We start from the raw sequence: 25,280 nt of genomic DNA, 5'->3' as shown, positions 1-25,280 counted from the left end.
ATAAGATGTTAATTAGCCAAAAGCCTAGCACCTAAAGGTATATAATGAAGGAACCAGATGAACCTTCTCGGGGAGAGCAGTCTACCTGCGGGGAGCCACTGCAGAATAGGCCTGTTCTCGCATCGCCACCCTCTGGATCTCTGATGGAGGAGACACATGAAAAAGAGCCTCAGAGGATGATCACAGGGTCCTGGTAGGCTCCTATGGGGAGAGGCGATCCTTGAGATATTGCAGCCCCGAGCTGTTTAAGGCTATATAGGACAAAACCAGCACTTTGAATTGGGCTGAGAAACTTACCGTATTTTTCCTTCTGTAAGATGCCCCCCCAATGTATAAGATGCCCCCTATTTTGGGGGACTCAAATTTAAGAAAATGGCCTCAACACTATCCGTGTATAAGACGCCCCCTAATTTTTGACACCCTTTATTAGGGGGAAAATCCTAGTCTTATACACAGGAAAATACAATAATTGCCAGCCAGTGCAGTTGGGCCAGGATCAGGGTAATATGCGGAAAAGGGACGCAGGTGGCACTGTGGTCTAAACCACTGAGCCTCTTGGGCTTGCCGATTCGAATCCCTGCGACGGGGTGAGCTCCTGATGCTTGGTCCCTGCTCCTGCCAACCCAGCAGTTCGAAAGCATGCCAGTGCGAGTAGATAAATAGGTACCACTTTGGTGGGAAGGTAAACAGCATTTTCGTGCGCTCTGGTTTCTGTCATGGTGTCCCATTGAGCCAGAAGCTGAAGTTTCCAAACCATCTTCAGGGGCAGCCCTATGTATAACGCATTGCAGTAGTCTAACCTAGAGCGTAGACAACAGAGGTTAGGCTACCTGTCCATATAGGGGCACAACAGGGTCACCAGCCGAAGCTAATGGAAAGCCCTCTGCAGCAGAATCACAGCAGAACAGAATGCTGGGGACGACTCGTTTATAATTAGATTTATAATTATAAATTATAATTATATTTTGAGAATGATTTCTGTTCTTATGTCGCTGCATTGTTTTGTACTTTCTGGATATCCCTGATCATATTATAAAGTAAAGGTCCAGGTTATATATATTACTTTATATTATAAAGTCCAGGTAAAGGTAAAGGACCCCTGACCATTAGGTCCAGTCGTGGCCGACTCTGGAGTTGCAGCGCTCATCTTGTTTTATTGGCCGAGGGAGCGGGCGTACAGCTTCTGGGTCATGTGGCCAGCATGACTAAGCCGCTTCTGGCAAACCAGAGCAATGCACTGAAACACTATTCACCTTCCCGCCGGAGCGGTACCTATTTATCTACTTGCACTTTGATGTGATTTCGAACTGCTAGGTGGGCAGGAGCAGGGACCAAGCAACGGGAGCTCACCCCGTCGCAGGGATTCGAACCGCTGACCTTCTGATCGGCAAGTCCTAGGCTCTGTGGTTTAACCCACAGCGCCACCCACGTCCCTATTATAAAGTAGTCGTGTTCTATATTATAAACCAAGCACTGCTAGCAGTTGTTTCTTTTTGTTTCCCAATGTATTTCTAATCAATTAAAAAATTAGTGTGGCACGAGCAATTTTTTATTCTCAAAGTGTGGTACAGGAAAAAAGAGAAGCACTGCCTGAAGGGCTGGACATTTGTGTATTAAACCAAATTGGGGGTGGAAAACCTTTGGAAGTCCTTGTTTATGTTTATGGAGGACAGGGTCCCTCAGCCCTGACCTTTGGCCCTGCTGGCTGGGGCTGATGGCAGCTAAGCATCCAGCAACATCTGGGGAAGCCCAGGTTCCCCATTTCTGATTGCGTGTTTGTGTTCTTAAACCAAGCAAGCTGTGACTTCTAGGAAAATGACTTCTCCGTGTGGAATTGCAAAATAGAATCTGTGTGGTTTAGTGGTGGAGAGCGTTGGGCAGAGACCACGAAGAAGCAGGTTCTAATCTCTGCTCAATCAGCAAGTTCACTGGGTAACCTTTGTCTAATCTATCTATCTCTCTCTCTCTCTCTCTCTCTCTCTCTCTCTCTCTGTGTGTGTGTGTGTGTGTGAGAGAGAGAGAGAGAGGGGGGGGGGAGAGAAAGAGCTTAGCTACTTTGCAAGGTTGTTGCTGGAAGTTTGGGTGCAACTCAGCTTGCTGAGAGGGGTTTGCATGACCGGACACTGAGGTCCAGCTCCGAGGGCCTTCTGGCGGATCCCTCACTGCGAGAAGTGAAGCTACAAGGAACCAGGCAGAGGGCCTTCTCGGTTGTGGCGCCCGCCCTGTGGAATACCCTCCCACCAGATGTCAAGGAGATAAAACAACTATCTGACTTTTAGAAGACATCTGAAGGCAGCCCTGTTTAGGGAAGCTTTTAATGTTTGACCTTTTATTGTGCTTTTAATATTCTGTTGGGAGCTGCCCAGAGTGGCTGGGAAAACCCAGCCAGATGGGCAGGGTATAAATTATTATTATTATTATTATTATTATTATTATTATTATTATTATTATTATTATTGCAGGGCTGTGTGAAACCTTCAGCTTCCCAGGCCATCCCAGTAAATCTGTGCTGACTTCTCTTTGTCTTTTTGATGTTTAGTGTGATAAATCTTAGGCTGCATTCATCTTTACAACTTCTTCTGCTCATCACTTACTTCAGCCTTTCTCAACCAGTGGGTCCCCAGATGTTGTTGAACTACAACTCCCATCACCCCTGGCTAGCAAGGCCAGAGCTCAGGGATGATGGGAGTTGTAGTCCAACAACATCTGGGGACCCTCAGGTTGAGAACCACTGACTTACTTTCTCTGGACCTTGAGGCAAGAGGTCATATTGGAACTATCTTCTGAGAACAAAAGAGCAAGCATGACGTCTTTGTTTCTCCAACTAGATGGTTAGCTAACATCTCAGACCCCAGCGAGAGTATTGTGTCCAGTTCTAGGCACCACACTTTGAGGATATTGATGAGCTGGAAGGGTGTGCAGAGGAAGGCAACCAGGATGATAAAGGGTCTGGAAACACAGGCCTTATGCGGAACAATTGAGGGAGCTGGGTATGTTTAGCTTGGAGAAGAAAAGAGAGGTGTCATGACAGACACCTTCAAATATCTAAAGGGCTTCCACATAGAAGATGGAGCAAGCTGCTTCTCTGCTGCTCCAGAAGATAGGACCCAAACCAACGGATTCAAATTAGAAGAATGGAGATTCCAACTAAACAACAGGAAAAATGTTCTGAGGTTAAGAACAGTTTGACAGTGGAATGGACTCCTCAGAAGGCGATGGACTCTCCTTCCTTGGAGGTTTTAAGCAGAGGTCTGATGGCCAACTGTCATGGATGCTTTTGTTGAGATTCCTGCATTGCAGGGGGTTGGAATAGATGACCCTCAGGGTCCCTTCTGACGCTACGATTCTCTGATTCCTGTCAAGAATGTAAAGTTAAAGGTACCCCTGACCGTTAGGTCCAGTCGCTGAACGATTTTGGGGTTGTGGCGCTCATCTCGCTTTATTGGCTGAGGGAGCTGGCGTACAGCTTCTGGGTCATGTGGCCAGCATGACTAAGCCACTTCTGGCGAACCAGAGCAGCACACAGAAATGCCGTTCACCTTCCCGCCAGAGCGGTACCTATTTATCTACCTGCACTTTTACATGCTTTTGAACTGCTAGGTTGGCAGGAGCTGGGACCAAGCAACGGGAGCTCACCCCGTCGTAGGGATTCGAACCGCCGACCTTCTGATCGGCAAGCCTTAGGCTCTGTGGTTTAGTCAGGGAAAGCTGCACTGGCAAATAGACAGTTGAAAATATATATATACACAAATAAAGCTGTATTCGACGGACGGAAGGATATATGATTTCTGACATGACTGAGAATTGTAGTGCCAGGGACAGAGAACTTTAAAGCGTTAAGATCAGAAGGCAGAAAATATGAAAACAATGTGAAGAGGTCCAGACTATGGGGAGCCTGGAAAAATTAATAATTACACTTTGAACTATAATTGGTCATTTTTTTTAGTTTATTATTTTTAATTGGATTATGATTCGAATATGTTGATTGGTTGTTTTTATTGGAAAATCAATAAAAATGATTTATTTATTTTTTTAAAAAGACCATAGCGCCACCCGCATCCCTATCAAGAATGTACTTCCTGTTATAAATGCAAGCTTTCTTCTTTTATACCAAGTCTCAGTCTGAATACCATTCAAGTAAAGGTGTGCTCCAGGCAAGGATCCGTTTAACGAAGCTGCGTCTAAACTCTGCCGTGTCTGCCATTCTGACCTTGGACAATAAAAGGGTGCAATAAAAGCTGTCATTGCGAAGAGCCGAGAGCAAACACAAAGCTCTCTGTTCCCTGATTCTCCCCCGTGCCTCCCGCAGAGGTGTCATAGGTTACCTTCTTATCTCCCGATAGCTCACCTTTGCTCTCTCTCTCTCTCGTCTCTACTAGATGAACAACGCAACGCTTGCCAACGCGTCTTCTCCCCCCGGCAGCATGTCTCCTGCCACGCTGCGCTTGGATTTCCTTCCGTCGGCGGTGGGCTCCGGCCCCCTGGTCGTAGGCGATGGCTCCCAGCTAAGGGCCGACCAGAACCACTCCCAAGACAGCCAGCATCTCTTCTTGACCACTTCGGCGGCCAAGGTGATCTCTGGCCTCTTTGTGTGGGCTGCCCTCGTCATCACTTGCCACCAGGTAAGTTGGGGGAAGCTGGAGGCCCCAGGCTCTCAGAAAGACCGTATCCTGCCATAGGGACGTGCCTCAGGCTCCGAGATCTTTAGGGGATGCACTTTTCTCAGTCCTGCCACCCAGAAGGGCAGGCTTGGTGGAGATATGGGAGAGGACCTTCTCAGTGGCTGCTCCCAAACCACTTTGGAACTCCCTCCCAAATAAGCTAGGCTGGCTCCCTCCTAGTTGTCCTTCTGCCGGCAGGTGAAGACCATTTTATTCCTTTGGGAACGGACTGTTTTTTTTAAAAAACGGGCTTCTAAATAGTGCTGTGTTGTTATTGAAATATTGGTAATAAAAACATTTCATTACCTTTTAACAATTATCTTGTACGCATACCCCTTGACATTTTGTGAATCTTTGTACTTTTGTCCCATTTACTGTACTTGTTTCCCCCGATTTGAACTATAAAATGGTGGTTTTATTGAGTCAAAACGAGAGTACAGTACCCTTAAACAATTTTTTAGAAAAGTATGTATTTTTAAAAATACTTTCTGTATTTTATCTGTGCTGTTTATATTTGTGTAAGCTGCTTTGAGTCCCAGTCTGGGGAAAAAGCACAACAACAACAACAACAACAACAACAACAACAACAACAACAACATTATAATTATATAATAATAGGGCTTTTTACAGTTGTTTACCTTCCCCAAGTTCATGCCCTCCAGATGATGTTCAACTACAACTCCCAGCATGCCAAGGGAAGACACAAGTCTAAAATAATAAATTTTATTTATACCCCGCCCTTCGCGGCCAGAGCCGGGCTCAGGGCGGCTAACACCAGTAAAATTACAGTAAAAACATAGTGGGGGGGGGGGGAAACCAATTTAAAATACAAGTTAAAATGCAATTTAAAATCCAGCCTCATTTTAAAAGTAGCCCATGGATCAAAACCATACAGGGAGGGAAACATAAGGGTCAGACTGAGTCCCAACCAAAGGCCAGATGGAATAGCTCTGTCTTGCAGCCCTGCGGAAAGATGTCAAGTCCCGCAGGGCCCTAGTCTCTTGTGACAGAGCATTCCACCAAGTCGGGGCCAGTACTGAAAAGGCCCTGGCCCTAGCTGAGACCAATCTAACCACCTTGCGACCTGGGACCTCAAAAATGGTTTCATAATAAACACCGCTTAACAGCAACATATCTTTGTGTTTTGTTTTTTGGAAGGTGCTGCAGCAATTTAAATGGGCTCCTCCTTACGAAGCATGATTCCTAGGAACCAAGGAAGCTGCCTTACACTGAGTCAGGCCCCTGGTCCATGGAGCTCAATATCGCTTACACTGACTGGCAGCAGCTTTCCGGGGTTCTGGACAAGGTTCTCTCCCAGCTCTGCTCGGAGATGCCAGAGACTGAACCTTGGACGTTCTCCATGCACCACAAGTGCATTGCATGCTTTGCATTCCAATGAGCTGTAGGCTTGTGCTTAGAACAAGATTCTAGTCCTCATGTTCTAAAGACGAGGCTGATTAACAAAAGAACATTGGAAATAGCCTTTTGGCAAGTGGATGATAGGTGTGTCTAGCTCGGTGTTGTCCACACCAGGGATGTCTCTGGAGGTTGCAGACTCCCAACTCCCATCTGTCTCAGACGATGTGGCTGATGGCTGAGGATAATAATAATAATAATAACTTTTTATTTATACCCCACTCTTCCCAATTCAAAAACCTGGCTCAGGGTGGCTAACAACAAATTTAAAACACTTTAAAACACTTAATTATAAAACCAGCATAAAATACAGTATAAAAACATGAATAACAATAAAATTCAAAAATCAATTAGTTAATCCCCAAGACTAGCTGGCTGAATTGGTCCTACTTGGGCCAGCGAGGAGGCCAGGGGAGAATTAGCTGTGGGGTCTCAGAGCGGGTGATCTTCATAAAAGGGGAGGGGGAGGGAAGAGAAGGGGGAAAAAAGATCAGGCTGAATTCAAATTAAAGGCCAGGCGGAATAGCTCTGTCTTACAGTCCCAGCAGAAGGAGGTTAAATCCTGAAGGGCCCTAGTCTCATGGGACAGAGCATTCCACCAGGTCGGAGCCATCACTGAAAAGGCCCTGGCCCTGGTGGAGGATAGTCTGACTTCCTTAGGGCCCGGGACCTCTAAACTATGGTTATTCATGGACCTTAAGGTCCTCTGCGGGGCAGACCAGGATGGGAGAAGCTTGCTGTCTTGCAGACATGGGCAAAGTTGGCTCTCCAGATGTTTTGGGACTACAACTCCCATGATCCCTAGCTAACAGGACCAGTGGTCAGGGATGATGGGAATTGTAGTTCCAAAACATCTGGAGGGCCGACTTTGCCTATGCCTGCTTGTGTTTCTCTGGAGTAGATGCCCTGCTTCCCACAGCCTTGCCCGTTTCTTTTCTTCCAGATCTTCTTGCACCTGAAAAGCTACACCATCCCCAACGAGCAGCGCTACATCATCCGTATCCTATTCATCGTGCCCATCTACACCTTCGACTCGTGGCTCAGCCTTTTGCTGATCGGGAGCCACCAATACTACGTTTATTTCGACTCGGTGCGCGACTGCTACGAAGGTGAGCCGGGTTTGGCGGTTCGGCCTAGGAACCTGGGCGCCTTGTTCTGCGGCGGGCTGATTTTGCACCGCTGCCCGCCGCATACGGCAAAAAATGTGCGCCCAGGGCTGTTTGATCCCGAGCAGCCTACACATGTTGAAACGCCTGGGTTTCTTTTGCAATAAAGTTCAGGAGCAAGGAGTTCATTTCTCTTCCGAGAACCCTTCTGTGATGAATTGCACAAGATATTCTGCGTGTGGCTCAGAAACACTGTGGCTGAGGACAGGCGCATCTTAGAGCATTGGCAGCATCCTTATCTTCTTCGGTGCAAAGCACACCACTTCCTCTCCAGGGCTGAGCTCTGCAAATCCTCCTGTCTCTCAACATAAATTTACTTTTCCGCAAGCATCCAGCAAAAGTCAACTGTGGACGGCATCAATTGGCTAGTACCAGTGTTGTCGCCAAGATATGTTTCAGCTCTTTGATGCAACAACTAAGGAAGCCTTTCTTTCTGAGGAGCAAGAAATGGGGTGGGAACATTGCACGTTTTGGCAGAGTCAAAACCTCTTTTTTGGTGTGTGTGGGGAAACAGGGAAAGGGAGAAATTCCAAAAGCAGTCCAATGAGGACTGGGTTTGCTTAGTAATGCAGGTGGACAGTGGTGAGGCTCTGAGAGGGTATGCAGCGGCTGGAATGCTAAACAGGGAAGACCTCACGCTGCAACATCTTGTTGCAGGCCACACTTACCGATTTTTTTTGCATTGCCCATGAGTTTCACAGTCTTCAGTCTGCCAATAGAACTGCTTTTGTTTCATCTTTTAAACACCTGCTGAAAACGTCCCTATTCTGTCAGGCTTATGCAGATGATTAAAAATACGTCTTTCCATGATAAGTTAGCTGATCTCTAACTTTTTATATGGTTTTTATTGTGTGGCTTTATGTACGGCTGTTGCAAACCACTCTGATATACTTTTCATGAGCAGTGGTAAATATATATACAGTGGTACCTCGGGTTAAGTACTTAATTTGTTCCGGAGGTCCGTTCTTAACCTGAAACTGTTCTTAACCTGAAGCACCACTTTAGCTAATGAGGCCTCCTGGTGCCGCCACGCCGCGGGAGCACGATTTCTGTTCTTATCCTGAAGCAAAGTTCTTAACCCAAGGTACTATTTCTGGGTTAGCGGAGTCTGTAACCTGAAGCGTCTGTAACCTGAAGCGTATGTAACCCGAGGTACCACTGTATATGGTTTTGTGTGGCTTTATGTACGGCTGTTGCAAACCACTCTGGTATACCTTTCATGAACAGTGGTAAATATATATATATAGATAGATAAATTGTAGGGTGGACTGTTTTTAACTGCCATTCTCTCTCCTTCTGTGTTTCAGCCTTCGTAATCTACAGCTTTTTGAGCCTTTGCTTTGAGTACCTCGGAGGGGAGAGCACCATCATGGCTGAAATCAGAGGGAAACCCATTGTGTAAGTTGCCATATTAGGCTGCTAATGTGGAAATGTCCACTGCTCCCCATTGGTTAGCATTGTCTCCCTTCAGCATACCCTTGGCACTCCTAGCCTGTATTGATGGGGGCTTGTCTTATCTTTTCCTAGGTCTAGCTGCCTCTATGGAACGTGCTGTTTACAAGGGATGTCCTATTCGATTGGATTTCTCAGATTCTGCAAGCAGGTGAGGTTCACAGGAGAGGCACTGCCTATCGCTGCAGTTGGACATTTTTCATCTCTGATGAAAATAAGACAGTGTAACCTCAGTTTTCAAACTTTTTTTTTTTTGGTTAAATCATTTTTATTAATTTTCCAATAAAAAACATCCAATTAACATATCGAATCATAATAATCCAATTAAAATAAAAAAACTAAAATAAAAAAGACCAAATTATCATCCAAATTATAATTATTAATTTTTCGGGACTTCCCATAGTCTGGACCTTAAAGCATATCTTCAAATCTTTTAATCCATTCCGGAAGACCGTTCGGCTTCCGAAAAGTTCAAAAACCGAGGGTCAATGGCCTGGCTGCAAAGACAATGGAAAGAAATGAAGAACAACGGCTCAGAAGCCGTTTGGCTTCAGAAAATAATTCGAAAACCGGAGCAGTTACTTCTGGGTTTCCGGCATTCGGAAGCCAAAACATTCCAAAACAGAGGTGTTCGGGAACCGAAGTTTGACTGTACCTTCCAGGGAGCTAGCTGTGTTAGTCTCTTGTGGCAAATGCAGAGAGAGAGAGAGAGAGAGAGAGAGAGAGAGAGAGAGAGAGAATAATAATAATAATAATAATAATAATAATAATAATAATAATAATAATTTATTATTTGTACCCCGCCCATCTGGCTGGGTTTCCCCAGCCACTCTGGGCGGCTTCCATAAAAACCAGAAATACACTAAAATATCACAGATTAAAAACTTCCCTGAACAGGGCTGCCTTAAGATGTCTTCTGAATGTCAGGTAGTTATTTATCGCTTTGACATCTGATGGGAGGGCGTTCCACAGGGCGGGTGCCACTACCGAGAAGGCCCTCTGCCTGGTTCCCTGTAGCTTTGCTTCTCGTAATGAGGGAACCGCAAGAAGGCCCTCGGCGCTGGACCTCAGCGTCCGGGCAGAACGATGGGGGTGGAGACGCTCCTTCAGGTATACTGGGCCGAGGCCATTTAGGGCTTTAAAGGTCAACACCAGCACTTTGAATTGTGCTCGGAAACGTGCTGGGAGCCAATGTAGGTCTTTCAAGACCGGTGTTATGTGGTCTCGGCGGCCGCCCCCAGTCACCAGCCTAGCTGCCGCATTCTGGATTAGTTGTAGTTTCCGAGTCACCTTCAAAGGTAGCCCCACGTAGAGCGCATTGCAGTAGTCCAAGCGGGAGATAACTAGAGCATGCACCACTCTGGCGAGACAGTCCGCGGGCAAGTAGGGTCTCAGCCTGCGTACCAGGTGGAGTTGGTAGACAGCTGCCCTGGATACAGAATTGACCTGCGCCTCCATGGACAGCTGTTTAGGGCTTTAAAGGTCAACACCAACACTTTCAATTGTGCTCAGAAACATACTGGGAGCCAATGTAGGTCTTTCAAGACCGGTGTTATGTGGTCTCGGCGGCCGCCCCCAGTCACCAGTCTAGCTGCCGCATGCTGGATTAGTTGTAGTTTCCGGGTCACCTTCAAAGGTAGCCCCACGTAGAGCGCATTGCAGTAGTCCAAACAGGAGATAACAAGAGCATGCACCACTCTGGCGAGACAGTCTTTGGGCAGGAGGGTCTCATCCTGCGTACCAGATGGAGCTGATAAACAGCTGCCCTGGATACAGAACTGACCTGCTCCTCCATGGACAGCGGTGAGTCCAAAATGACTCCCAGGCTGCGCACCTGGTCCTTCAGGGGCACAGTTACCCTATTCAGGACCAGGGAGTCCTCCACACCAGCCCGCCCCCTGTCCCCCAAAAACAGTACTTCTGTCTTGTCAAGATTCAACCTCAATCCATTAGCCGCCATCCATCCTCCAACCGCCTCCAGGCACTCACACAGGACCTTCACCGCCTTCACTGGTTCTGATTTGAAAGAGAGGTAGAGCTGGGTATCATCTGCATATTGAAGGACACCCAGTCCAAACCCCCTGATGATCTCTCCCAGCGGCTTCATATAGATGTTAAAAAGCATGGGGGAGAGGACGGAACCCTGAGGCACCCCACAAGTGAGGGCCCAGGGGTCTGAACACTCATCCCCCACCACCACTTTCTGAACATGGCCCAGGAGGAAGGAGCGAAACCACTGTATAACAGTGCCCCCAGGTCCCAGCCCCTCAAGACGGTCCAGAAGGAGAGAGAGAAACAGCCTTGCCTCATCTTGTAGCAAAGGATTTAATGATTTTCCTTAGACAGAAAGCATTTATCGTCCCTTGGAAGCTATGTGCAAGCATTGTTGTTGTTCTTGTTTCTACAGATGTGCAAAAAACCCCAACAACAACCCACACATAATACTTAGGGGGGAAATTTAAGAGAACTTTAAGAGAAAGGGTGGACAAGAAATAGAAACAAATAGTGCCAGGATACTGGGACTTACAGGCATATGTGGTGGGACTGCCCCAAAGTAAAAAGGTTCTGGACAAAATTAACTTCTGAGATCTCATTGATAACTGAAGAAATGATTCATTCCTCCCCTTGTCTCTTTTGAATTTATTTGTGCAATCGGTTTGAGACTTGAATAACAGTAGTTTCTCATCTTTTGATTGCGGCCCAGGCCATGATGGCCAGCTTTGGGGAGGCTTTTTATCTCAATACCCTGGATTACTAGTATTCCAAACCTTGGCAGATCGCCTTTGGGAGGGAAAATCACATAAACTAAAGGGCTCAAGGGACCAAAATGCTCAAGGTCTCGTCTTTACTGTTTGGATTCATTTTATTTCAGATACGAATGCAGTGGCTCAGGAGCCTCTGGTCCCATGGGTCTATGCGAGTGTTCAGAGTTATATACAGGCAGCTCTCAATTTAAGATGGGCTTATGTTTTGGGGATAGCACCTAAAGCCATAATTTATAGTCAAAACACACTGGGTTCCGTGGTGGGTGGGACTGCCAAAGGTTCTTTTACCCTGGATGCCTGCCACTACTGCCCTTTTTATTTTATTTTAATTTGCATCACGCATAAAGCTGAATGCACACAACTTAAATGCACACAAGTTGCCTCTGGTGGTAGGAAGCGTGTGACTGTGATGCATTTTCACTGCCTTAATGTGCTTCAGCTGTGATGGTCCAATCTTTCTAGGCAACGCTGCAGTTCTGCATTGTGAAGCCTCTGATGGCGATCATCACAATCATCTTGCAAGCCTTTGGGAAATACAACGATGGCGACTTCAAGTGAGGAGACGGGAGGGAGGGTGTGGGGCAAGGGTGGGTGGTTTGTATGGTCTGGGGTGGTTCAACGCCTTGACAGTTTTCCTTGGAAGAGGAAAAGCTCAGGGCAGCTCTCAAAAGGCAATTGAAATGCACACACAAAAAAGCAGCTCGAAACCAACACTATACAGTGGTGCCCCGCAAGACGAATGCCTTGCAAGACGAAAAACCCGCTAGACGAAAGGGTTTTCCGTTTTGGAGGTGCTTCGCAAAACGAATTTCCCTATGGGCTTGCTTCGCAAGACGAAATATCTTGCGAGTTTTTCCGACTTTTTTTTCCTCCTCCCCCCTTTCTAAGCCGCTAAGCCGCTTATCTGCTTATCCGCTAAGCTGATAAGCCGCTAAAAGCCGCTAAGCCGCTAATAGCGCTAATCCGCTAAGCCGTCAATGGGCTTGCTTCGCAAGACGAAAAAACCGCTAGACGAAGAGAATCGCGGAACGGATTCTTTTCGTCTTGCGAGGCACCACTGTATTATTATTATTTTAATGAAGCAACAAACCATTTTTGCTTGGTTGACCCACCGAAAAATTTAAATGATTAAAAGCTGCTAAACTGCCGCGAGAGAGGAATGCAAATGGCCGTGATTTGATTACATTTCACGAAACCATGTGGTTTCACTGCATCCACAATGAATAGTGATTGTGGACCTCTTTCTCCAAAGGAACCAAGGCTGCTTGAATCTCCTTTCTATATACAGTGGTACCTCGGGTTACATACGCTTCAGGTTACATACGCTTCAGGTTACAGACTCCGCTAAACCAGAAATAGTGCTTCAGGTTAAGAACTTTGCTTCAGGATGAGAACAAAAATTGTGCTCCGATGGGTACAAGATGGGTGACACCTGGCTTGAGAGCAGTACATGTGAAAAGGATCTAGAAAGGAGCTAAAAAAGCCAATGCAATTTTGGGCTGCATCAATAGGAGTATTGCATCTAGATCAAGGGAAGTAATAGTGCCACTGTATGCTGCTCTGGTCAGACCTCACCTGGAGTACTGTGTCCAGTTCTGGGCACCACAGTTCAAGAAGGACACTGACAAACTGGAACGTGTCCAGAATGGTCACCAGAATGGTCACCAAAATGGTCCAAAATGGTCCAAGGCCTGGAAACGATGCCTTATGAAGAACGGCTAAGGGAGCTGGGCATGTTTAGCCTGGAGAAGAGGAGGTGATATGATAGCCATGTTCAAATATATAAAAGGATGTCACATAGAGGAGGGAGAAAGGTTGTTTTCTGCTGCTCCAGAGAAGCGGACACGGAGCAATGGATCCAAACTACAAAAAATAAGATTCCACCTAAACATTAGGAAGAACTTCCTGACAGTAAGAGCCATTCGACAGTGGAATTTGCTGCCAAGGAGTGTGGTGGAGTCTCCTTCTTTGGAGGTCTTTAAGCAGAGGCTTGACGACCATAGGTCAGGAGTGCTCTGATGGTGTTTCCTGCTTGGCAGGGGGTTGGACTCGATGGCCCTTGTGGTCTCTTCCAACTCTATGATTCTATGATTCTATGATTCTATGACAGCGCAGCGGCAGCAGGAGGCCCCATTAGCTAAAGTGGTGCTTCAGGTTAAGAACAGTTTCAGGTTAAGAACAGACCTCCGGAACAAATTAAGTACTTAACCCGAGGTACCACTGTAACTTGAATCCATATTCCATGTGACAGCCCTTAAAAATTTGAAGAGGGCTATTGTATCTCCTCTCAGTCGTCTCTTCCCAATTCTCTCGACCGTTCCTCATCAGGCTTGGTTTCCAGACCCTTGATCATCTTGGTCGCCTTCTGCACACATTCCAGCTTGTCAACATCCTTCTTAAATTGTTGAGGGGGGTTAAATGAGAAGCATGATGGAATCAAGCACAGTCCCTTAAGTGACTTGGTGAAAGGAGAGGGATCTAAATCATAGAATCATAGAATCATAGAGTTGGAAGAGACCACAAGGGCCATCGAGTCCAACCCCCTGCCAAGCAGGAAACACCATCAGAGCACTCCTGACATATGGTTGTCAAGCCTCTGCTTAAAGACCTCCAAAGAAGGAGACTCCACCACACTCCTTGGCAGCAAATTCCACTGTCGAACAGCTCTTACTGTCAGGAAGTTCTTCCTAATGTTTAGGTGGAATCTTCTTTCTTGTAGTTTGGAACCATTGCTCCGTGTCCGCTTCTCTGGAGCAGCAGAAAACAACCTTTCTCCCTCCTCTATGTGACATCCTTTTATATATTTGAACATGGCTATCATATCACCCCTTAACCTCCTCTTCTCCAGGCTAAACATGCCCAGCTCCCTTAGCCGTTCCTCATAAGGCATCGTTTCCAGGCCTTTGACCATTTTGGTTGCCCTCCTCTGGACACGTTCCAGTTTGTCAGTGTCCTTCTTGAACTGTGGTGCCCAGAACTGGACACAGTACTCCAGGTGAGGTCTGACCAGAGCAGAATACAGTGGCACTATTACTTCCCTTGATCTAGATGCTATACTCCTATTGATGCAGCCCAGAAGTGCATTGGCCTTTTTAGCTGCCGCGTCACACTGTTGTAAATGCAATGATTGTCTAATGCTTGGTACCTCCATGTGTGTTTTATGCTTCCCAGCATTCACAGTGGCTACCTCTACATCACCATTATCTACAACTTCTCCGTCAGCCTGGCTCTCTATGCTCTCTTCCTCTTCTATTTCGCCACCATGGAGCTCCTGCGACCTTTTGAGCCGGTCCTTAAATTCCTCACCATCAAGGCAGTTATCTTCCTCTCTTTTTGGCAAGGTGGGTTTCCGTCTTTCCGTCTCCTTCAGAGGCAGCACCTCCTCTCTTCTGACTGAGCAAGCTCTGGGGGAGAACCAGTGCTGTGTAAACATTAAGAGGGTTGGGCTGGGACCCAGCAGGTCAGGGTTCGACTCCCCACTTGGCCATGAAGTTTCTTGAGTGAGCTCTTTGGAAAAAGGGCTGGAATAGGAACGAAGGCTTTTGAGACTTGGCAGCTAAAGCCAAGGACGTACCTGGCAAAGGTTGGCCCCCGCCATGGGCTCAGGCCCAAAGGGGCATGAATATCATGCTATTTCCCTGCCCCAGAAGGGAGGAAATGGAGTATTTGTGCCGTGTAACATGGAGGTTCCTCTACCACTATTAAAGTACAGTCAAACCTCGGTTTTCGAACATACTGTATTTTGCGCCCCATAGGACGCACCGGCCAATAGGACGCACCTAGTTTTTTTTTGGGGGGGGGGAAATAAAGAAAAAAATGTTTATTTCCCCCCCCCAGGTGCGGGGCTGGAAGAACCAGGTCGGGGAACAGCGGGAAAGCACGCTCCGCCTCCCCGCTGTCCCCCGAGCTTGTGGGGCTGGCGATGGGGAGAAGTGTGCTGAGCCCGGGACTGCAGGCAGCTCTGCGCAGCCACCGGGAGCCGGGCGGGACTTCGCGCCCCGCTCCCGATGGCCGCGCAGAGCTGCGCTGAGCCCGGGACTGCAGGCAGCTCTGTGCAGCCCTCGGAGCCGGTCTCCTGAGGGTTGCGCAGAGCTTCCTGAAGCCTGGAGAGCGAGAGGGGTCGGTGCGCACTGACCCCTCTTGCTCTCCAGGCTTCAGCGAAAGCCTGCATTCACCCCATAGGATGCACACACATTTCCCCTTCATTTTTGGAGGGGAAAATGTGCGTCCTATAGGGCGAAAAATACGGTAATTAATTCCGGAAGCCCGTTCAGCTTCCGAAACATTCGACAACTGAGGCCCGGCTTCTGATTGGTTGCAAGAGCTTCCTGCATTCAAGTGGAAGCTGCGTCGGATGTTCGGCTTCTGAAAAACATTCGAAAACCGGAACACTTACTTCTGGGTTTTCGGCGTTCAGGAGCCGAAACGTTCAAAACCGGAGCCATTCGGGTACCAAGGTTTGAGTGCAGCATTGGTGGCAGCAGGGACCAGCATTGCACCAATCTGACTCCAGGAAATTTGTCCTACCAAAGTGAGAGGTCAATGGAGCTGTGAAGGGGAGGGGAGGGGGAAGCCAGGTTGTTCATTGTCCCTAAGGTAAAGGTAAAGGGACCCCTGACCATTAGGTCCAGTTGCGGACAACTCTGGGGTTGCGGCGCTCATCTCGCTTTATTGGCCGAGGGAGCTGGCGTACAGCTTCCGGGTCTTGTGGCCAGCATGACTAAGCCGCTTCTGGCAAACCAAAGCAGCGCACGGAAACACTGTTTACCTTCCTGCCGGAGTGGTACCTATTTATCTACTTGCACTTTGACATGCTTTTGAACTGCTAGGTTGGCAGGAGCAGGGACTGAGCAACGGGAGCTCACCCCGTCGCGGGGGTTCGAACCGCCGACTTTCTGATCGGCAAGTCCTAGGCTCCGTGGTTTAACCCACAGCACCACCCACGTCCCTTTTCATTGTCCCTAGGGGGGGCATTATTGTTTTGATTGAATTAATTACTTGTGTTTTGTCTTGTACTTTATTCTGTGAACTACCCTGGAATCTCTTGATGAAGGGCGGTATATTGAATGAATGAATGAATGAATGAATGAATGAGGGGATAGACAGGCTGAGGCTCAACTGGGCTCTCTGGCACTGCTTGCAACACCTGGAAAAATTTACCCACGCACGTCTGTGTTTAAAAGTAACATAAAAAATGATGAGAGACTAATTCATCGTTCACCTCATCTGCAGATGCCTCCCTTAAATACTTGAAGAAATACAGTCATACCTTGGTTCTCCAACGCCTTGATCCTTGAACATTTCAGTTCCCAAACACCGCAAACCCAGAAGTGTTCCAGTTTGCGAACGTTTTTCGGAAGCCAAACGTCTGACGCGGCTTCTGCTTGAGTGCAGGAAGCTCCTGCAGCCAATCGGAAGCCGCACCTTGGTTTTCAAACAGTTTTGGGAGTCGAACCGCCTTCCAGAATGGATTAAGTTTGAGAACCAAGGTACCACTGTATAGGGAGCTGCCTTAAAGTGATTTAGGTCAGAAGGAAAATGAGTTGATACTGATTTATATTTATATGTAACTTTGTATTAATGTCACATTTTAATATGTATATTTTTGCAATATTTTGTTTGAGTCGTTCATTGTTGCTTCTGTTTTGTACACCGCTTAGAGCTATTTTCCATATATTAAGCGGTATACAAATGAAATAATAAAATCAAATAATCAAAAATCAAACCTGCACTGACCGGCAGTCGCTCTCAAGGGGTTTAAGGCAGGTGCAAGGGATGGGCGGGGGGAAGGCAGCAATACAGCTCTTTGCCAAGGGCACAAGGGAGTCTGGGCACATCTCTGGCTAAAACCCTGGTGGCAAAATGATGTACCGTACCTCACGAGATCCTGGTGACATGCAGAACTGTTCCGTGGACCTGTGGGAAACCCACATGTGCCAACAGGACTTGACAAGCCACCTAATGCTTGGGTCGCTGATAAATTGACAAATATTCCCTTTGCACAGGGATGTTGCTGGCTATCCTGGAGAAATGCGGGGTGATCCCAGAGGTTCAGATCATCGATGGGAACACGGTGGGAGCCGGGACGGTAGCAGCCGGCTACCAGAACTTCATAATCTGCATCGAAATGCTGTTTGCTGCCATCGCCCTCCGATACGCTTTCACCTGCCAGGTGTACAGGGAGAAGAAGGAAAGTGCGACATGTGAGTGTTCTCAACAAGGTTGTGTTCTTCTGAAGCTAGCCTTCTGCCACCTGGTTCCATACAGATGTTTGGGGCCGCATCTCCCAAATTGGCTGGGGCTAATGCAGTCTTAAAACATCTGGACAGCACCAGGGTGAACGAGGTCGCTTTAAGTCAGGGCTTCCCAAACTTGGGCCTCCAGCTGTTTTGGGACTACAATTCCCATCATCCCTGACCACTGGTCCTGATAGCTAGGGATGATGGGAATTGTAGTCCAAAAACAGCTGGAGGGCCAAGTTTGCAAAGGCCTGTTTTAAGTGTACAGGGAGATGGGAGGCGGAATCAGAGGAGCAGAGAGAAACCAAACCTGGAATTGTTTGTTTCTTTCCTCTTATCGTTACACTATAATTCATAAGTGCGAAGGATGGATGAATAGCAGTACTCAAGTAGAGGATGCGCTTGTGTGAAATAACCCAGTAACAGGGCTCTGCACCCTGGATTCAGCACCAGATATAAATATTGCATATTAACTGTATTTGCATGCTTTTGTTTCTGATGTATACCGTATTTTTCACTTTATAGGACGCACTTTTTCCCCTCCAAAAATTGAGGGGAAATGTGTGTGCGTCCTATGGAGCGAATGCAGGCTCCTTGGCTTCAGCGATAGCAATGCTAAGCCTCTGAAGGGCAGATGGAGCACTCCCTCGGTGCTCCAACGGCTTCGCGTGGCTATCCCTGAAGCCTGGAGAACGAGAGGCGTCGGTGCGCACCGACCCCTCTCGCTCTCCAGGCTTCAGGGACAGCCGCACGCAGCCCCTCTGGCGGGGAGAGGCTGCACGTGGCTATGGCTTTTTTAGCCCCACACAGCTTCTCCCGGGAGGGAGAGGTTGCGTGGGGCTAAAGAGGAAGCCAAAACAGCCAGCGGGATCCATCCCGCTGGCTGCCTTGGCTTGTGACATAGCCGTGCGCAACCCCTCCGGCAGGGAGAGGTTGTGCGCAGCCTGTACGCAGCTTTTTGGGGCTGGGGGGGGGAATAAGATTTTTTTCTTGATTTCCCCCCCTAAAAACTAGGTGTGCCCTATGGTCCGGTACGCCCTATGGAGGGAAAAATACGGTAAATGCTTCTTGGAAACAGGGTTTTTTCTGGCCGAGGGGAAAGGAGAGAAAAAAGACTAAATTGGTCAGGAAATGGGTTTTAGAGAAGGAATCTGGAGCTGTATTGGCAGACTGGCACCCTCTTCTTTGACTGAGGTTACCTTGGCCTTGTGATGCCATCTCCTCCTTTCCCTTTATTAAGGAGGAAACCAGCTTTTAGGTCAATAAAGAAATTTAAATAAAAGTCATCAATCTGAAGGTGAACAGCACTTGGCTCTTGAGATATTGAAGGAGCTTTTCATCTTTTAAGGAGGTGCTGTCTGGCAGCTGACGCTTAGGAGGAATTCAGTCTTTTTCAGGGAACAGTGTTTGGAGTGGAGGGAACAATGGTGTCATTTCCCCCCAGCATAGGTGCCAACTCCCTGGGGCCCTGGGTGCCATAGCACCCACAAAATTCCCCATAAATGCGCCGGGCACCCACAAATTTAGGTGCCAGGGCCATGCACATTGCATGGCACCCACGACACTGGACACCCAGGGTCGTGGCACCAAGCTGGCCCTCCTGCCCCCCTAGATTACTATAAAATGGAGAGGGAGGCATGGTTTATAACGTGTGTGGAAGGAAAAGGCTAGAATCGTTCTGCTCTGAGGGCCTTCTGGCGGTTCCCTCGCTGCGAGAAGCCAAGTTACAGGGAACCAGGCAGAGGGCCTTCTCTGTAGTAGCACCCGCCCTGTGGAACGCCCTCCCACCAGATGTCAAAGAGAAAAATAACTACCAAACTTTTAGAAGACATCTGAAGGCAGCCCTGTTTAGGGAAGCTTTTAATGTTTAATAGTTATTGTATTTTAGTGTTTTGTTGGAAGCCGCCCAGAGTGGCTGGGGAAACCCAGCCAGATGGGCGGGATATAAATATTATTATTATTATTATTATTATTATTATTATTATTATTATTGTTATTATTATTGTTATTATTGTTATTATTGTTATTATTATTATTTCAATAGGGCCAAAGTAACCGGAGACTGGGGCAGAATTCTTATTTTAACATGTTTTGGGTCTTTTTGAACAACTGGTGGCCCCAAAATACTAAACGACTGGTCCTACATAGTGCTGCTGTTTATGATCTGAACAGACAACTTTGTTTTCTGGTAGTTTTTCCCAACCTGGTGCCCCCAGATGTCCAACTCCCACCAGCCTCATTGTGGTCCAATGGTAAGGGTTGATGGGGGTTGTAGTCCAACAATGTCTGGAGATCACCAGGTTGAGGAAACTTGCTTTTTGAGAAGGCTTTTCTTAGTTGCTTCTTTCTAAATATTATTATTATTATTATTATTATTATTATTATTATTATTACCTCACCCATCTGGTTGCGTTTCCCCAGCCCCTCTGGGCGTCTCCCAACAGAATATTAAAAACATGATAAAACATCAAACATTACAAACTTCCCTAAACAGGGCTGCCTTCAGACATCTTCTAAAAGTCAGATAGTGGTTTGTTTCTGTGACATCTGATGGGAGGACGTTCCACAGGGCGCGTGCCACCACTGAGAAGGCCCTCTGCCTGGTTCCCTGTAACCTCACTTCTCGCAGGGAGGAAACCGCCAGAAGGCCCTCGGAGCTGGACCTCAGTGTCCGGGCTGAATGATAGGGGTGGAGACGCTCCTTCAGGTATACTGGACCGAGGCCGTTTAGGGCTTTCAAGGTCAGCACTAACACTATTAATTGTTCTCGGAAACATCCTGGGAGCCAATGCAGGTCTTTCAGGACAGGTGTTATGTGATCTTGGTGGCCACTCCCAGTCACCAGTCTAGCTGCTACATTCTGGATTAGTTGTAGGCATGTTTACATGATTACGCTTCTCTCGTGTCCTCCTCTTGTTCCCAGCAAACCTTGCCCCAATGCAGAGCATCTCTAGTGGTCTGAAGGAGACCATGAGCCCCCAGGACATTGTCCAGGATGCTATCCACAACTTCTCCCCAGCGTACCAGCAGTACACACAGCAGTCCATGCAAGAGGCTGGCGAGTCGGGGCAGAACGGGCACGTGGAGCCCAAAGCCGATGGCCAACACATCAAGAAGAGCAAGAACATTGAGAAGAGGGTGCTGATAACCTCTGACGACGAGCTATAGGGCACGTCTCGCAGGTGGGAACCATGGTGGGCTTTGTAGGAAAGACCTCCTTGCCACCTTCCAGCTCAGTTGCTGCGGACAGAACCGGATGTCAGATGGGCTGGCCAACGTGAGAGAAAATGGAGGTGTCGCCACCAATCCCGTCAATTGGCTATTGCCTCGAGAAGGCTCAAATACTTGGAAAGTTGGTTTCTCAAGCCCTCCCACTTCTTCGCGTTTCCTCGGCCTTTGCGCTCAACCCATTGCGTGAGCCTTTTCCTCTTGCTTTTGGGGATGCGCCATGAGGGCACAAAATGGCAGCATGTTCCGGAAAGTTCCAAGAGGTTCTGGAAGATGGCTTAGAATGCTTCCAGCCTCTCTCCTATTGGCTGAAGCAAAGATAGTGTAGTGGGGACGACTTTTCTCAGTTGGACTCTGAGCGACAGCTCTGGTTCCAAGATGGGAGTGAGCTGGGGACTGGCTTGGAAGAATGGGGAAAGGCCAGGATTGCGGGACCAGAAGTAATGGTTTTGAATGAAAACTGTGCCCCAACAGCAATATAGTCTGGGTTTGGTCCCATGGGAAGGAATGAAACAAACTGAAGTTTTGAGTGGGGAGCTGCAATGGCTACAGCTGAAAGCAAGCAGAAGTGGTGGAAAGTGGCAAGTGGAAAGTGAGGAACTCCTTATGGAGCAAATGAAGACTTCAAGGATGCTTAAAAATTGCTATTCCTGGTCCGTTTTTGGTGCTAAAGGAAAAACCTTTTAAAAAAAAAATCAAAAAAAATTTTTGGTGTGTTGGTTGAACCCAGATCTATCTCAGTAAAGCCATTTTAGCGAGACTGATCTGCTATGGATCAGGAATTTTGGCCCTGTATCGGAATTGAAACTGTTTCCTGGAGAGGAAAGCTGAGGACAATTTGACCACATAGTAGAAAGAATGTAGGCAGAAATCTTTGCTGGGTTTAACACAGACACACACTGTGTGGGCTCAGTTCTGGCTCCCACCATTGTGGAAATTCCACACATATAGGGGGCAGCATAAGAACTGCCTATGGCTCTCCCCTTGGAATGTAGAACATGTAGAAAGGAAGACTAGCCTATGGACCTCTAATCTTGTGCGACTCCCAGCTCCCCATCAGCTCCAGAGAGCATGGCCAATAGCTGTAGTTTCTGAGTCACCTTCAAAGGCAGCCCCATGTAGAGAACATTGCAGTAGCCCAAGCAGGAGATGACCAGAGCATGTACCACTCTGGTGAGACAGTGCGTGGGCAGGTAGGGACTCAGCTAGCATACCAGATGGAGCTGGTAGACCTTGGATGAGGAACTGGCCATCTTCATGGACACTCATCCAAAATGACCCCCAGGCTGCCCACCTGGTCCTTCAGGGACACAGTTACTCCATTCAGGAGCAGGGAGTCCTCCACACCTGCCCACCCCCTTCCCCCAGAAACAGTTCTTCCATTTTGTCGGGATTCAACCTCAATCTGAAGACCGCCATCCATACTCCAGACACTTGCACAGGGCGTTCACTGCCTTCAATGGTTCCGATTTAGAGAGGTAGAGCTGGTTATCATCCACATATTGGTGGATACTCAGCCCCAACTCCCTGATGATCTCTCCAAGTGGCTTCATAGAGATGTTAAAAAGCATGGGAAGGGGGACAGAGCCCCGAGGCACCCCACAAGTGAGAGCCCAGGGATCCGAACACTCATCCCCCCAACATCACTTTCTGGACATGGCCCAGGAGAAAGGAGCAGAACCACTGTATAACAGTGCACCCAAAACCCAACTCCTCTAGATGGTCCAGGAGGCTACCAGGGTCAATGGTACTAAAAGCCGCTAAGAGGTCCAGCAGAACCAGGAAACAGCTTTCACCTCTGTCCCTAGCCTGCAGGAGATCATTCAAGATTCTGCTTGAACAGCGCAACTTCTCTATGCAGTGATAAAATGTATGTAATGCTTTCTTCTCTGGATGTTGCATCTTTTACAGAGAGGTCAGAGAGGTGGCAACTGCTGGGAGTGTAAACTTGTACATTTTAAATTATTTATATAAAAAGGCTTCTAATAAAATGAAGAGGGGGGGGGGAAACATTTCTGTGTGCATTGTCAAATCACTGTTAAGTATTTCCCTAGCAGGCAAGCCCGTTCTCTGAATAGGAATCCTCTGTAACCCAGGAAGGCACAACCTGGGACTGGGAGGGATCAGGAAGCTGCCAGGAAGCCCCAAGGTTTGCAGAAGTACAAAGAAATATTTGTGGGGAAAAGCTCAAATTGTTCCAACCGAGTCAGAACTTCCTGAGCTCAGGCAAGCAAGACACTTTAGTACAGTCATACCTCGGCTCCCGAATGCCTTGTTCCGGTTCCTAATCTAAACGCGGAAGTGAGTGTTCCGGTTTTTGAACGTTCTTTTGTAAGCCAGATATTAAATACAATAATTCATGAAATACTAAAATATTAATATTGCTCCTCACTCACCCTAGTCAGCAAGCAGCAGAGCACATTTCCTTGCAGATTGTTGGGAGCAAGCTGATGATTAGACTCCTTTAAATTAAGCAATCCAGTCTGGCTTGCTCCTGGTAAGTTTCCCCTTTATTTCCTAATAATAATAATAATAATAATAATAATAATAATAATAATAATAATAATAATTTATCATTTATAGCCCGCCCATCTGGCTTGGTTCCCCCAGCTACTCTGGGGGGCTCCCAACAGAATATTAAAAACACGATAAAACATCAAACATTACAAACTTCCCTAAACAGGGCTGCCTTCAGATGTCTTCTGAAAGTCAGATAGTTGTTTATTTCCTTGACATCTGACAGGAGGACGTTCCACAGGGCGGGCGCCACCACTGAGAAGGCCCTCTGCCTGGTTCCCTGTAACTTCCTGCAGCCAATGAGAAGTTGTGTTTGGGAAGTCAAATGGACTTCTGGAATGGATTCTGTTCGACCTCCGAGGTATGACAGTATATGGTTCAGGGATATTCTGGCCAGGCCAAAGAACCAAAGGGGAGTGTAGAGCAGGACTCCTAAGGGGTGTTGCCTGGGCAGAGTTCTGAGGGCTGGAAACAGAAGCTTGGAGAGCTGCATGTGCCCCTCAACTCCTGTTTGAGCCTGATACAAACGCTACTGCATTTCAACTTTTGCTGTCTGCATCGAGGGCCCCTACATCTTTCACTTAATGCTGGACACAGAGCAGGGTAACTGATGGATTTTGTTGTCAGGGTTTTAAGCGAGTTGTCACTGTTGCATCTTTTCCTAGACGCGCTTGAGACAACTAGGTAAAGGGACCCCTGACCACTAGGTCCAGTTGTGGCCGACTCTGGGGTTGCGGCACTCATCTTGGTTTATTGGCCGAGGGAGCCGGCGTACAGCTTCCGGGTCATGTGGCCAGCATGACAAAGCCGCTTCTGGCGAACCAGAGCAGTGCACGGAAATGCCGTTTACCTTCCCGCCGGAGCGGTACCTATTTATCTACTTGCACTTTGACGTGCTTTTGAACTGCTAGGTGGGCAGGAGCAGGGACTGAGCAACAGGAGCTCACCCCGTCGCGGGGATTCGAACTGCCAACCTTCTGACTGGCAAGTCCTAGGCTCTGTGGTTTAACCCACAGCGCCACCAGCGTCCCTCGACACAACTACTAGTGCTCTAATTAAGTGTGCATGACATCTCCTGCCTGGAAGCCTAAGGCTGCTAACAAATTAAAAGCCCTTCAGGCTTTTCCCATTAGCTTTCTCCAGCCCTTCTCGTCTCCCCTAGGAAGAGCCCTGTTCCATCAGGCCACAGGCCCATCATCATCTCCAACAGCTTGTTCCCCACAGTTGCCAAGAGGAAGCTCACAGGCAGGGCTTGTGCTCTCCAGCAGCTGTTGCTCTGAGGCACACCGTGGAGATGATTGCTGGAGAACTTGAAAGCTTGTTAAGGAGGGGGTAGTGTTTTAATTAGTCCTATGAAAGGCAGGATCGCTGCGGTTTTTGGAGTCCACCAACAGACTCTGCTACCTGCCAGCTTTTGTTCATTTTGGTTAGACTACGCAAATGCAGAGTGGCGGCTGGACGCCCTCCTTCCATCAACTGCTGCTGCCAAACATTTTGCTCTGCTTTACTTTGGGGCAACCCAAGACCTCCAGACACACAGCCCAAGCTTCTGCCCTGGGGAGGTCACTTTGGTGCTGCTAAACACAGCAGTTTGACTTCATCCCTGGAGACACACTCCATAATCTTCCCGAGGCAGACTGATGTCAAACTGTAGGCAAACTAAGGCCCGGGGGCCGGATCTGGCCCAATCGCCTTCTCAATCTGGCCCTCGGATGGTCTGGGAATCAGCGTGTTTTTACATGAGTAGAATGTGTCCTTTTATTTAAAATGTATCTCTGGGTTATTTGTGGGGCATAGGAATTTGTTCCTTTTTTTCCCCTTTTCAAAACATAGTCC

General features: G+C 47.7%; 1 protein-coding gene across 3 annotated transcripts in view; it reads left to right on the top strand.

The window, feature by feature from the left end:
• Positions 1 to 22,930, top strand: part of TMEM184A (transmembrane protein 184A) — a 45,184-nt gene extending 22,254 nt beyond the window's left edge. For all 3 annotated transcript variants that reach the window (XM_083711675.1, XM_083711676.1, XM_083711677.1), the window contains 8 exons: positions 4,380 to 4,622; positions 7,021 to 7,186; positions 8,551 to 8,641; positions 8,771 to 8,846; positions 11,923 to 12,014; positions 14,632 to 14,801; positions 17,466 to 17,663; positions 20,623 to 22,930. In XM_083711675.1, coding sequence (XP_083567801.1) covers positions 4,380 to 4,622; positions 7,021 to 7,186; positions 8,551 to 8,641; positions 8,771 to 8,846; positions 11,923 to 12,014; positions 14,632 to 14,801; positions 17,466 to 17,663; positions 20,623 to 20,867 — 1,281 coding nt within the window. In that variant the 3' untranslated portion in view covers positions 20,868 to 22,930. The remainder of the gene's footprint in view (positions 1 to 4,379; positions 4,623 to 7,020; positions 7,187 to 8,550; positions 8,642 to 8,770; positions 8,847 to 11,922; positions 12,015 to 14,631; positions 14,802 to 17,465; positions 17,664 to 20,622) is intronic.
• Positions 22,931 to 25,280: the final 2,350 nt, after the last annotated feature.

The sequence above is a fragment of the Podarcis gaigeae genome (assembly GCF_964106915.1).
Source record: "Podarcis gaigeae genome assembly, chromosome: 14".
Classification (NCBI taxonomy): Eukaryota; Metazoa; Chordata; class Lepidosauria; order Squamata; family Lacertidae; genus Podarcis; species Podarcis gaigeae.
This window is presented reverse-complemented; position numbering and strand designations above follow the sequence as displayed.